General features: G+C 39.5%; 1 protein-coding gene across 1 annotated transcript in view; it reads left to right on the forward strand.

The window, feature by feature from the left end:
* thsd7ab (thrombospondin, type I, domain containing 7Ab) overlaps positions 1-14400 on the forward strand; it is a 188270-nt gene that overhangs the window by 114084 nt on the left and 59786 nt on the right. The window contains exons 10-14 of the mRNA XM_084727599.1: positions 4138-4253; positions 5832-5967; positions 9101-9204; positions 12135-12329; positions 13724-13990. Coding sequence (XP_084583725.1) covers positions 4138-4253; positions 5832-5967; positions 9101-9204; positions 12135-12329; positions 13724-13990 — 818 coding nt within the window. The remainder of the gene's footprint in view (positions 1-4137; positions 4254-5831; positions 5968-9100; positions 9205-12134; positions 12330-13723; positions 13991-14400) is intronic.

Here is a 14400-nt window from a genome sequence, read left to right on the forward strand (position 1 = left end):
GATAAGTTGTATTTTCTCTGGTAAGGACAGTCTCACCAGAACATTAACTTGGGTTTGTGTGCATGTGAGAGGTAACACATAATCTACAGTTAAAGGCAGGCGATCTGCACTTCAGAAATGGGGCTTTTAGCACCCTAAGGTTTGGTTTGGTATTCAGAACATGTTCCAACTGGATCAAAGGCAAAAGTCAAGCTGTTTTTTTTTTTTTACTGTAGTGTTTTATCTGAACAGGAATATTGTCTTATTACCCACATTCTTTCAACATCTTACATAAGTGATGAAATGAAGTTCATCCCCAGACATTTAGCATTTTTGAGTAGCAGAGGGAGTATAACAAGGTCAAAGGTTTAATCCCCTCTTTGTGAAAGAGCTCATGGTGTCAAGACATCTTATAGCACTGCCTCAGTGCTCTGATTCCTCATGACTTGGAGGGAAATCAATAAATCCATCTTCTTTTTAGAAGCATAAATAAGTCTTGCTGCATTTAAAAACATAAAGAACAACAACTAACAAACAAAAACTTTGCAGGAGAAATGCTGAAAAAATGCTAATGAGAGTTAAGGGATTACTTGCATAGACAACAAACCTCAACACACTCTGTTTAATATGAAATTTTAATGTTCCAGCATCTTCAGCTTGCAATATTGTTGTGATATCTGGATTCAGGGTATCCCATTTGCATCTAAATTTATGCTGGATTTAATCCTATCACAGTACCTGCCAATAGAACTTGGAAATTCCTCTAGTATCCTACTAATTATACTAATACTAATTGATCAACAGCCTAATTTGGAGTGTTCCTTAATGTACTCTGCTCTCTCTGTGAGGACCTCAAAGTAGTTTGAGGCTAATGGATATGAAATGAGGCTATCAAAGAATTAACTTCTGACTAACTAAAGTGAAAAGTTCTGTCTCTTTTGTTTTCTCTGAGACTTAAATAATTTGGTTCATGAACCTGCAGGTTCTAGCTCATTGGATTGCTTATATAATAAATTGCTTTTCTCGCTGCTCTATATGCACTTTGATTGTATTTAGATTCTGCAGATTTTTTTGTATGCTGTTTATTTTCATCTTCACACTGCATTCTGTGCCAGTTCTCCCCTGATAAAGAACGCCGTGATCTCTGCAGACTCTAAACATTACAGTGTTAAAATATGTTCATATATAAAGTAATAAAATCCTGTTTATCACTGGGGGTCTAATGTAGAGATTATTCTGCAGTCTCGGGTTCATGGGCTGGATCTTGCGTCCCGTTGAAGTGTCCTCGAGCTAGACACCTGTTCATTCACATCTTTACGGACGTGAGCATCAGCTGAAGGCTGAAAATGTAAATGTATCCTCCCCCTGCTGCTTCCGGCAGCTGTTTTTTTCCTGGGGACCATTCACTTGTATGAAGACACCAGAGGATTTGTTCCGCTCGAGAGGGATTTAGCTCTGTCTATTGGTATTAAAAATAAATCTCTCCTTGTGTCGCTGTTACATTATTACATTTTCCCTGCGAGGCTCCCTATCGCTTCCCTGATAACACCGTGCTAACGAGTACGGAACGCCCAGAGGAGAACCCTCATTCTTAGCAACATTAAACCTGACCCAGATGATCGGTGTGTCAGCCATAGCATGAGGAAACAGAGTGGCAACATCCCACTCTGAGACGGGGGATGCAGTGTTGCAGAGATCAGATTACAAGATGTCTTCCAGCAGGTCTATCTCGACCTATTTATCTTGGCCCAGTAGTATGCACAGGGGACCTTAGGTGCTTAAATGACTGGAGATTAACCGTAACCCTTGTTCGAAAAACCTCGGCTTGACCCTGTATTCTGTGCCATCAAAAGGATTATCACTCACTGATGGCAGAATCCAGTTAAAACAGGGGAGTTTCTGTCCTGAGGCCGGTCTGCTCGTCTGCTGGCTTTAGCCCTAAGGAGCTTGGTGTGTTACAGTTTCCTCAGCAGAGAGAAATCCATGTAAAACATCCGCAAGCTTACCTGCCAAACATTTCCTGTGATGTCTCTTGGGGGATTTGACCATCTCGTTTCTATATCTTTCAAGTACTGTCAGCCAGATGGCATACATCAGTCATAAACTGGATGTGATTACGAAGGTTTTCATCAGTTTTTATTGCCCTAGATTGTGCCTGGAATAATTACATTCTGTATTCAAGCAATTCCCAGATGTTTGTTGTGCCAAACCTCTGCTGTGATATTTATTAAAGCTTTAAATCGTGGTTTATATTTCTAGTAGAAACTATTTAAAATGTCAGTTCAGTCCTGACTGTTGGTATATGAAAGTCAATGGGGCCTGGCTGATGTTTTATAGTTTGGATAAACCATCCTTATTTCAGTCAGAAATAAAAATTGTTCACACTCATGTTTACCAGCCCACTTAATTATAGTATAATCCTGAAAACAAAGATGCTTAACACAAAAGATCAACATGTGAGTCTGGAGAGAGAGAGACGATTCACTTTGATCAAAGGCAATGCATCTCAAACAGGGGTCCAGTGGTTTGTGAAAGGTTTTCAGATTAATTTGTTTAAGTTATATTTATATAATGTGTTTGTTTGTCTTTTACAAAAGGCTTCATTATAACCTGCATTTATTTTATGATTAAACTTTTAGCACTCATTACCTATTTATATAAACTTTTTCATCTCCACAAACAGTTTTATTGGCCTACCATATTCAAGTCCAAACCTCGGCCCGTTATGGGTGCTGACATAATGCAAATATTTTTAATACATGTCTAAAATCTTTCTAATGGATATCTCTAGTGTTGTTCTTACACATAACTAAGTAGAAGGGTAAAAAAACAAGCATGAAGTTGCAATAGCTGCAGTCAGCTACGTACTTATGAGCATGCATTCACACACAAATCACACCGGTGGAAGAGGGAACTGTCTGACAGCTCCAATGACACCTGCCATCAAGACTCTATGATGAATGACTTATGAAGGCAGGCGTGGCTTCAGTATGGCTGCAAGACAAACCGTCACAAATGGTAAAAGGAATTCTGCTGAGTCCAGTGAGGACTCCCACTCAGGCCTAAACAAAGAGTTAATGGGTTATAGAAGGGGTGGGGCTTACTTTATAGGGGGTGGGGCAAATTCACACCATCGAAATAGGAACTCTTTGCTGAGACCAATGATCCCTTCCACAAGAGTCTATGACAGACGGTTCACAAGTTTTGTCTTTGCCTCATGACCAACCTTTCCATTAAATGTTGTGCGAGACTGTGAATCCATCTGGAAGTTTTTCGCAATACGCACCTTCCGTTACCACACCCCCTTTTAGCCAACTGGTATGAACACAGACACCTTCCCACCTCCATGCCAAATCTCAGCCTCCTGGGGTGAAAAATGTGGAATTTGTGTGGTTTGCCCACAACCCATAGAGCAGATTGTTGCAGCTAATGAAGTGCTTGTAGTCGTGACCACACACTCAGAATGGGTTGTTCAATGATCTTTTTTTAAGAAAAGGTATCAGTGAGCACTGAATGAAACACATTACTCTTGTCCATGTTAATAAAAGATCACTGATCATATATTTTTACTGGCTTAGTGTGCAGTGACTTAAAACAAGGACTTGCAGTTGCCAGCACCTCTTCGCTCTTCAGTGCACACTGTGCAGCACACACTGTGGTAAAGTGTCTATATCCAAGCCCGGAATTTAATTTGGGCATACAAGGCAACGCCATGGGATTTCCCTGGTACACCAGAGTGAGAATTTGGAATGATGAAAACTGAAAAAAACAACAACCTAGTGCTGCTGCTTTGAAATGACCAGAAATCCAAACCATGTTTTCAGGTTTTATCTGGTCCTTAGACAATTGAGGAGCCAAGGAGTCTGGGAGGTGTAACCAATATTTTTGTTCAGCACCCAGTGATTTTAGAAAAAGCACTTCTCCTCTTGTCTGATACTTACCTATATGGATTAGATTCAGTCACAGTAACTGTGTTGTCTGAGGGGTGAGTGTCACCCACAAATCCTCTGAGCAACAAAGCACTGCTTTGTATGAACATAATTCACTTTATTTGATCTTTGAGGCTTAAGACCACTCGCTGTTGTGTTTTGGTGAATGTGTAAACAGTTCCCAGCAGTGTTAATCTACAGCCCCGCTGTGTGTGTTTTTGTTGCCTAGGTGTCCAGACGGGCCTCGCCCCAGCACGGTGCGACCATGTCAGCTGCCCTGCAAGAAAGACTGTATCATGACCCCTTTCAGCGACTGGACACCGTGTCCTGTCACTTGTGACGCAGGTACAGTGAAAAAAAGATTAGTCGCCTGCAGGGAGAGAAAACCCGACTGATGTGAATGTAATACTGCCACATACAGATCACTGAGAAAGGAATCATGGTTATTCAACTTAGGTTTTTTAAAATTGTGTGGTTTTCAGCTACTTAAAAGTACTACAAGGTGTTTTAACTGGTTATGAAATTATCTCAATTTAACACAGATTCTTCTCTATGACCTACATTAGCAAGCAAGACCATCAGCAATTTCTATATAGTTATTCTTGTTACCTGCCACCTGGCAAAGTCACAGTGAGTCATTATTAGTCAGTTAAAAAAGGCAGGAGATTTTTATTTTGATAACTTTATTTTTGACGCTATAGTTTGTGGTTATTGCAGTGGAAACCCTACTGCTTGTGTCTGCTTCTTATCCAAGAAAAGATACGATACGATACGATACAACAGATTGCTCAAAAATTTCAGTCACATATGAATAAAAGCAATAATAAACTAAAATAGAAAAGTTGTAGTGGCAATTATGTTGAACAGTATTAGCAGTAAAAGTAATATTGCACATGATATGAATGTAATATTTCATATGATAATGAGTGTAACATTGAAGAAATTAACTCTGTACATAATATTGATACTAATGTTCTCCAATTTGTCAACTGTCCTTCCTGCAGAAAGGTGAGGAGTTATACAGTTTGATATGATAATAAACAATAATAAGCAGTTTAACATGTTTTGCTGTGACTCTATTCCAGTCTAGAAGTGAACAGGTTTAGATTGACTGCGTGGAAAAACTGCAGAGGTGGGACCCTCTGCCCAGAGCCAGACACATTAACAACCACATAAACACATGCACTCACGTCTCGTTACACATAATTAATTTGACAGATTGGCATGTAAGACAACCTTTGGGCCGACCTCTTTTAGTGCGCCTGGCAAGCCAACTCGCTCGTGGCTACAAGTGTCAGCGAGTGCGTCGCGGTGTTGTTGTTTTCGTGCCGTGAAAGAAAAACATTGTTCAGATGAGGTCACCTTTGTCAGGCAGCCGTGGACCAAGCTGTTGAGCAGTGGCGGACACATTAAATTGATTTACGGCCGGAAATCATTATCGTCCATATTTTGATGACCTCTTCATGTGACACGCCGGCATAAATCTCCTCATTCTGAGCATGCCGCGCCAATGGCTGTGCATTTTAATTTGATGCTGTTGATGTCTTCACCTTGCAGAGAATTACAGACCGCCCACATACAAAGGTTTAATGCAGGGTTCAGGACTATCCTGAGGCTCATTTCATCTTAATGAACTACTCAAGGGCATCTCCACACGTGTAAATAACATAAATCTAATCTGAGTCAATTCCAAAGTCTAATGGGATTTTTCTACATCATCGTTGTTGGCTTGATATCCCAAGTAATCAGACGTGCGTGTTGTCTATGATAGCTGTCCAATTTGATTTGGCAGTAGCATTTTCCAAGTCCATTCTTCAAGGACTATTAACAAAGCAGCCTAGCTTATCATTTTGACATGTTGCTCATCACTTTCCCATGCAGACATTTCTTACTTTAATTCAATAATTGTCTGTATCTATTCAGCTGGTAATGCCGTGAAGAGAAAGCAATCGAGGAAACGTCTTATTATCCAGCTGCCATCCAACGGAGGACAGGACTGTCCAGAGGTGCTGGAGGAGGAGAGGGACTGCGAAGTCCCCAAAATCTGTCCAGGTTTCAGGTAAAAGCTCCGCAGTGATCCGATAATGCTGATGTCGGAATGCTTTGTTTCATGTTTTTTTACACCTAGATTTGACAAAGCATAAACACACGTGGCTTAGTCATTGTTTTGCAAGTCACAAGTAAGTCTTAAGTCTTTGCATTCTAGTCCCAAGTCAAGTCCCAAGTCAGGACAGGCAAGTCCCTAATCAGTTACCAGTCTTAAGTCATGTCCTGAAGTCCTAAAATTAAATGTCAAGTCCTAAGTAAGTCATAATGTAACAATGAGTTTCCAGCCTCATTTATTTACAGTAAGTTACTTAGCTGTTAAGTTAACTGTTAAGCTGTGCAACTTAAAATGTTGTACAAAGTTGGAAATTGTTGAGTGTCTCTGTAATTTTCAACCCTCACATTTTGCATAATGCAATTTATTTTTTGTCGATCACCACATATTTTGATGAATTTTATCTTAGGTATCATTTCTTTCCAAATGGAGCTCAGTAGCATAATATTCATTCATTCATTCTTCATGGTCCTCTCCTGAAACTTGATTTAATGCTGCTGGACTGAAACAAAGGTAATCTTGGGAATTAAGTGTTTACTTGCTGAGAATGAACGGCATTAATGTTCATTTATTCAGGAAATGAAGGGAAATTAATTGACTCATGGCACACTTTAAAAAAAATAAATAAATAACATACTTATTAATGTTTGGACTGCTTGTTTGGTGAAGTTGTCAAAAATTTTCAAATCAAAAGGCTCAAGTCCGAGTGAAGTCACAAGCCATTTGTGTTAAAGTCCAAGTCGATTGCGTGTCTTTTTTTATTTTGTCAAGTGAGTCTAAATAATCAAATTTGTGACTTGAATCTGACTCAAGTCCAAGTCATGTGATGTGAGTTCACACCTGTGCGTGTTAGTAGGTTGAGATTGGTTGTATGGACCTTATAGCATCTCAAAAATCTCAAATACTGCCATATATACACACAATACATTGCCATGCTATAGACCTGCTAATGTCGTTCTTGCCTGAGTGCCTCCATTATGGTCCTTGTGGGTTAAAACTCCAAATCAAATCTCATCTTTTCAGTCACAATATTTGCTTGTTCTGTAATGAATTATTTATATATCTACTGTATGCCTTTGTTTTGTAGATGCATACTTAGTTTATTGTTTACTTTTTGTTGACCAGCGTGATAAATGGTAAAAGCTGTGAAACATTTCTTCACTAATTTATTCAAGTTACAAAGATATACTGTCTGGTGTTTGATGAGCCAAAAAAAAAAGATACTTGAAAGCTTTGGAGTGCTGCATTATTTAAGTCATTAGCTCTGTTTGGCTGTGTTAAAGAGCTATTTCAAGAGATACCTCTACTATATTCTACTGAAGCTCTATGTTGAAAAAAATTATGCGATTTAATGACTTAAAATCTTTAATTGGAACTGGTTGTTTAATGCTGAATATCGGACAAAAGGTCATTTAAAGATTCTAGTATAATTTCCAGACTGCAGTAGCACCAGTAAGTTCTCTTACAATATTAATAGCAATAATTTGGTTTTTACTACAGAAGAGCTTTGTGCTGCTGTTTCTTATGGTTATTACAATGATCTTTATAAAGGGCAAAAATAACGATGGTTTGTATAATTTTTAATGTTATAAGAACAAGAAGTGGGCTGTGTCTTTGTTTTCTGCTCTGAAAAGACCAACAGAGTGATCACTCTTAATCTACATAAACGATCTACGGCAGGTTTTGGACAGGCAGCTAGCTAGCAGGTTGTTGGAAAGCTGGTTGTTCAGAGTAAATGACGGACAGCTGGTGAACCGAAGGTAAACTTTTAAGCACATCATATCATTGTTTTAAGCTTATGAAGTTAAACTCGATATTACAGGCCTCCGGGATGTGGGGCTTTGAAGCAGCTCGTCCTGTCGGTTTGTAAAGCTAATGTTAGCTCCTGCTGCTACAGTAATACGTAGCTAAAGCTGTGCTGTAGCTGCTGAAGCTCCAGGATGTCAGCGCCGTTCATTCATACACAAGAGCTGGTTTGTATTTTATAATGGGAAACAGTCATTATCAAGAAATACGTTGTTATGCTACTGAATGTCATAATTGCAGGGAATGAAAACAGTGCTACCATGGCAGATTTTAAATCATTTCAGAAGCATTTATGTTTTAAAGGAAGTCTTTAGAATAGCCAGGGATTACACATTATACTTCATATTTCTACTGGCAGGTACCACTGACGCTGAACTGCTCTACTTAGATTTAAAAAATGACCAATTGAAATGTAAAGTGACCTGCCACAGTGACAGGTGAGGAAAAACCTTAGTTTCAGACCCTGCATGATTGTACTGTATTTTACTGTTACTGAGAGATGTCAAGTATACCACGAATAGAATATTAGAATAAAGTATTGTATTAAATACTACAGCCCTTTAGTTTAATTTATTGAAAATAATTGCAATTTAAGTCATGATACTGGTCTGAAAAATCACAATTTTTACATTATTTCATCATTATACACAGAACTTCATTACATACTGACCAGGGGCAGAAGTAACTACTTACAACTACTCAAATTATTTTTCAGAGTATTTTTTTTAAACCTGTAATATTACTCATACTTAAATATGCATTACAATATGCAGTCTTATTTATATCTTAAAATCATAATGAAGTACTTAGTAGGCCAACAGGTTGAATTAATGTCCAAACCTCTCATCTGTATTTTGCAACCAGTGAGGCTATTCAATTGCAAACAGACTATGATACTTGGATGAAAAGAAAAAAAACTGCAGCAGGCACAGGTTTGGAGAAGTGACCATGAACACTGAGCAGAACAATGCAGGAGCAATTCAGCCTGAAGATTTGAAGAAAGAGAAACTCCTTTCAGCTGAATTCTTGCTATTGATGATGCATTGAGTGTTATAATGTAACTAATACTCTGAGTAGTTGTTTCAGAAGAATACTTGAGTAGTTTTAATACCAGTAGTTTTACTTGTGGTTGAGTACTATTTCATTAATGCAACAGTAGTTCTGCTTGAGTACAGATTTTCAGTTGTCTTTCCACCACTGATACAGAATGAGTTACATGGTGCAGTGCCATGCTGGTGTAATACCAAACACATTGATATGGCTCTCCTGTTCTGATTTATTCCAGGTGGAAAACCCACAAATGGAGGAAGTGCCAGCTGGTCCCGTGGTTTCTCAGACAGAACAGCGCCGGTGCTCAGGAGACCTGTGGACCAGGTCTTCAAACAAGAGGTATAGAAACCAATCTCCCGTTTCCCCCTGCATCTTCACTGAACCATTCCTAATCACCGTAAATTAAATTTTTGCTCATTGCGGTGCATCTGGAGCGCGGCCACAAGGCAACAGATGGATGTGCCAAGGTTTAGAGAAAAGGCCAATTTACTTAGAGCACACATCAAATCCTCCCACTTACAAGGCAAAGCACAAACGGAAGCTGACACTCCTTAAAAACATCAACAGGAGACTTTTTTTTTCTTGTTATTTTTATTTTATTTTTTGTTTCCCCCCTGAGTTTGGGAAGGAAATGTGTTCTCATCTCAACATGTGCCTCCTGAGACTCGTTTGACAGTTTGGGTTGTTTCACTGCTGGCTTTTTTTTCACCCCGGGCTCTTGTCATGCAATTTTAATCGAATGTCTCTTGTTGAAATTTAGGAGGAGATGCTGCACCTAGCACATAGCATGCGACAGCCCAACATCCCGCTCATATGGGCTTCACGCATAAGTGACAAGTACTTTAAAGGAGTTGTGGCTCTCTCACTCTTTAAATGCATACTTCCTCCTGCCTTTTTATAGAGGATGGATGTACCATGTAGTCCTGGGAGGCTTTCATAAAAATCCAATTTCAGGGGGTCACGCAGAATGATCAATTTCATTATGTTCCAGCTCCTATAGACGGCCATTATTAGTGCTTATATTTCTGTTTCTTCCCGGCTAGCTTACAGTAATGGATGGAAGAATCAATTTATTCATGAAAATGCTTTAAGGTCCACTTTAGACTTGCAGCTTTTCACTGATTTTATACCATGTGACACCTGATGTCCAGACCCTCCTGAGCTTGTTTTCACCCCTTTGACACCTCTAAATGGCAGACATCATTTTGTCATTGACTTAAACCAAATGAGACACGCTGTCTTTTCTGCTGTGTTTTCCGACAGTGTATTGTGTTGTTTACCTGGACAGAGACTTTCCTTAGAGCGAAAAAAACCCAAAACACTGTAGTAGCACTACACTGAACAGCGGAGAACACGCGATTCTCTCTCTCAGAAACCCACACACCCATACGCTGTCTCACAAGATAAGACCTGACCTCATACACCCATCAGACGGAGGCTTACCAAACCAATAGCAGTGCCCACGGGGGTTCAGCAAAAATGTGCTTAGAGATTGATTTCTCTATGAAGGTACAGCCCTGCAGAATGTCTGCATCACAGGAAAATGAAATATTGCAGCAACACAAGTAATACCCTTTATTGAAAGAACAAAGAGTGGAGATGATGCAAGCCAACATAAATTGACCTGTGGGCTTCAAACCAATTGAAGCTGAAATGCATTTATGTCTCCTCTGCTCGTAATTGTTATTTAGCCCCCAAAGAGATCTAATCTGAATTATACAGTTCTGATCTAGTTTTCATTAACTCTTTACTCTCCCTCTTTAAATCTCTATTTGAAGTTATGGTGCTCGCCAGTGGGGGAAGAAGTATTAGGATCTTTCACATAACATGGCACTCCCGCAATTTTACATATCAAAGTAATTTTACTAGTCACAGGGAGTTACTACTCAGCCTACATTAACGGTCGTATGATGTATGATGTGGCTCTGGAGGAGCTTCATCTAGTCTGAGAAAATTACTCAAGTCCTATCTCTTAAATTTTTGGAAGTGCAATACTGAATCACTTGAGTTCCTCTTTTAAAAGTAGTAGTACCACAATCTAAAAACACTCACTGGCTTTTTTTTGCTGAAAGTTAGGTGAGAAGATTGATAATAGTCTCATGTCCTTCCATTAAACGCAGCATAAAGATTTACTGCAGACTGCAGCCAATTAGCTTTTCTTTGCATAAATCCTGAAAGCAGAGTGAAACAGCTAGTCTGGCAAATCCTTCAGCACCTTTAGGGTTTAATCAAAGCCCAATGACATGTGGCCACAGAAGGTTACTCTGTGGCCAGCAAATATTCCACGTAGACGGCCCCCTGTGGTCACTTAGTTTTACTTCCATAATGAGAGCCTTCACATATCCATTCTTTCATGCCTTTTAGTTCAATGTTCAATGATGAAAATGATGCACAGTACATTTGGACCACGAAAATGTACCACCAAATTTAGAGCCTTGGTGGTTCATGTGGCTTTAGCTTCATTCTGTATTCATTGGACAGATATGTAAGTGGTATTGATCTTCTCAATGAACTCTCTGTAACAAAGAAAATTTCGAAAAATGTCAAACTGTTTCATGCAAATAAAATTTCAAATGCAAATGCCAGATGTACTATTTTTGGACTGCCATATCTATATTAGATATTGGATTATTAGTAAACATAGATGTCATAATATGTCAGCAGCATTTAAAGGTTGTAGTGAATCAAAGTGGAAGTATATATTTTTTTAAATATCAAGCATTGTCATTTTAATTATGTGCCATGTTTTATAAGCTGATTATGTATTTTTCTATAAAATCTGAATCTGCAGCTTTTTTGTAACTATAAAGCTGTATAATAATAGTGCACTACCATTATCTGAGCTGTACTGAAGTAGAAGTATTAGCATAAAATGAAAATATGGAGCTGCAACGATTGATTAATTGACTATTAAATTGAATTTGCCAACTATTTTCATGATTGATTAATTGTTTTCATCAACATATTTCACCAGTTTCTTACATTTCATGGACCAAACAACTAATTAATTAATTCAGAAAGAGAATACACAGATTAACTGACAGTGAAAATAATTGTTAGTTGGAGCCCTATATGAATGTAAAGAGTAAATTTTCAACCACGATAGTTCACTCATTTTCTCATTTATTACAATACGTCCTGGTCTTATATTTTTCACCACCTGCAATAACAAATCAATCTGTTGTAACAATAAAAAATATAAACCACTTTATGCCCTGCTACACATTCTAATGAAGCCTTTTTGACCTGTCTTCCTCTAATTCTTCCAGCTGTGTCCTGTCGCCAGCTGGACGGGACGCAGGCCGACATCAGCGAGTGTCTGAAATTCGCCAAAGCCATGCCCACCATTACTCAGCGCTGTCAGCTCCCCTGCCAGGATGACTGCCAGCTGACCAACTGGTCCAAGTTCTCGTCCTGCACAGCTGACTGTGTGGGGGTCCGCACCAGAAAGAGGGCATTGATAGGTGGGAACACAGAGAGCACAGAGCAAACAATGGGCTGTTGTTTTAAAGCCTTTTCTGACAAGCTTAATTACACTGTAGTTTAAGAGCTGGTGAGGTACCAGACAATTTAGGGGGTAATGTTGGCGGGCAGCGCTCCAAGAGACAAAGAGCAAAGTGAAACACAAGGTCATAAATCTATTCAGATAGCTCTTGCCCGCTAAATGCTCCAGTGGGATTAAAGCAACAAATCTGAAATATCTCCTCAGCCTTTGTTATCCATCAGAATGCCCCCAGAGATTCGGGCCTGTGTATCACAGTCATAAAAGCAAAATGACAAGAGTGGTGCAATGCATTAGGGCAGCTCCACTAGAAGTTACTGGGGGGGAAAAGTCCACTTTAAACTGTGAGCAAGTGGATTTGAAAAGCTTTATTTTTCCCTTGATGTGAAATCTTTTGACCCATTCACCGAAGTGTAAAAGTGTTGAGAGGTCAAGTAATGGATATAAAGACTCTTTGAAGAAGTGGCTTAATTGTTCTTAACTTTGAGAAGAACTTTGAGATCTGGAATACTTCAGCTGTATTTGGGAAAAGTTATCAGCAACATACCCTTTTTAGTAGTTAAAAATGGCTTCAAGTATGCCAGAGTCATCTGTGTCCTCTTTTTGATCTTAGTGACCTTTACTAATGCCAAAAAATACCAAGACAGCAGAAATTCAGTTTCCGTCAAGTTGGTAGTAAAGATGGATAATTATGTTGAGCAAAATGTCTACTTTTCTGCAGCCTGTTGGTCACTATGGCCTTTACAGATAAATTATACCATGCTACACAGCTTGAAGCTTAGATGCAATTAGCAACAACCAGCTGTGTCCTCATGTAGGATAAAGTTTGCTAACTGAAGCTGAAGTTGCAGAAATGCAGAAAACTGATTTGCAGTCAAAGCAGCTTGATGGAGACACTCGCACCTGCAGGAAAAGTTGATGTTGGCAGTTAGGTAGAAAGGCATCGTCTTCTGATTTGCATGGAAAACAACTCCTAATGATAGACTGCCACAAGAAAAAAGTTTTTGGCACGGTGATCTATGATTAACGATGCTTGACATGTCTGAGGATAAGAAACATCAAGCTGTTTCAGTAAAAGAGCACTCTGCTTGAAACTCTTTTGCCAGTGTAATCTATCATCAGGAGTTAATGTCCCTCCATGCATGAATCCCGCATGAGGGAATGCAACTCCTCTGTCACCCAGCCTTTTTGTCAGTGAGTCCGCTATCCAGGCATGGCCTTGAAAGTAGCCCCAAGTATCATGAGACTCAGTTCGCTTCAGCCTAACAGAGACAGAAATCCACCAACACCAACAAACATGTGGAGTCACTTCTCCCGAGGGTGACCTACTCATCCCTTTTCCTCTGCTCACTGCAGGGAGGAGCAAGAAGAAAGACAAGTGCAAGAACACGCAGATGTACCCTCTGAGCGAGACCCAGTACTGCCCCTGTGACAAGTACAACGCCCAGCCGGTGGGGAACTGGTCAGATTGCATCCTGCCCGAGGGAGGCAGGGTGGAGACCGTGCTCGGGATGAAGGTCCAGGGAGACATCAAGGAGTGCGGACAGGGCTACCGCTACCAGGCGATGGTGTGCTACGACCAGGACAACAGGCTGGTGGAGACCTCACGCTGCAACAGTCACGGTGGGTGCATGTGTGTGTCTGTCACTGCAGAGGTTTTATCACAGAGTGTGTTGCTTTGTTAAAAGGGGCAGTTCACCAAAATACCAAAAAGAACTATCTCTAGAAATATCTAACCATGCAGATAGATTATCGGATCAAGTTTCAGAGGATTAATGGATTTTTGGTTAGTGTTAAAAAATTCAACTGTTAATACTGCATTGGGTATAAGAGGTATAGTAATTTTGGTTAGGGTGGGAGAAAATCAGTTATCTAAAGTATCCTGATATTTTTTTTAACAATTCCTAAATCAGTTTTATTGATTGCTGAGTATTTTCTTCATCTTTATTTTCTTTTTTCTTTAATAACTAGCGCTTGGTCCAAATGCTAACACATAATGGGAATTACCATTAACGTGCTAATGGTAACATCAT

Source organism: Lutjanus erythropterus, chromosome 9 (assembly GCF_056507025.1).
Source record: "Lutjanus erythropterus isolate fLutEry1 chromosome 9, fLutEry1.hap2, whole genome shotgun sequence".
Taxonomy (NCBI): Eukaryota; Metazoa; Chordata; class Actinopteri; order Lutjaniformes; family Lutjanidae; genus Lutjanus; species Lutjanus erythropterus.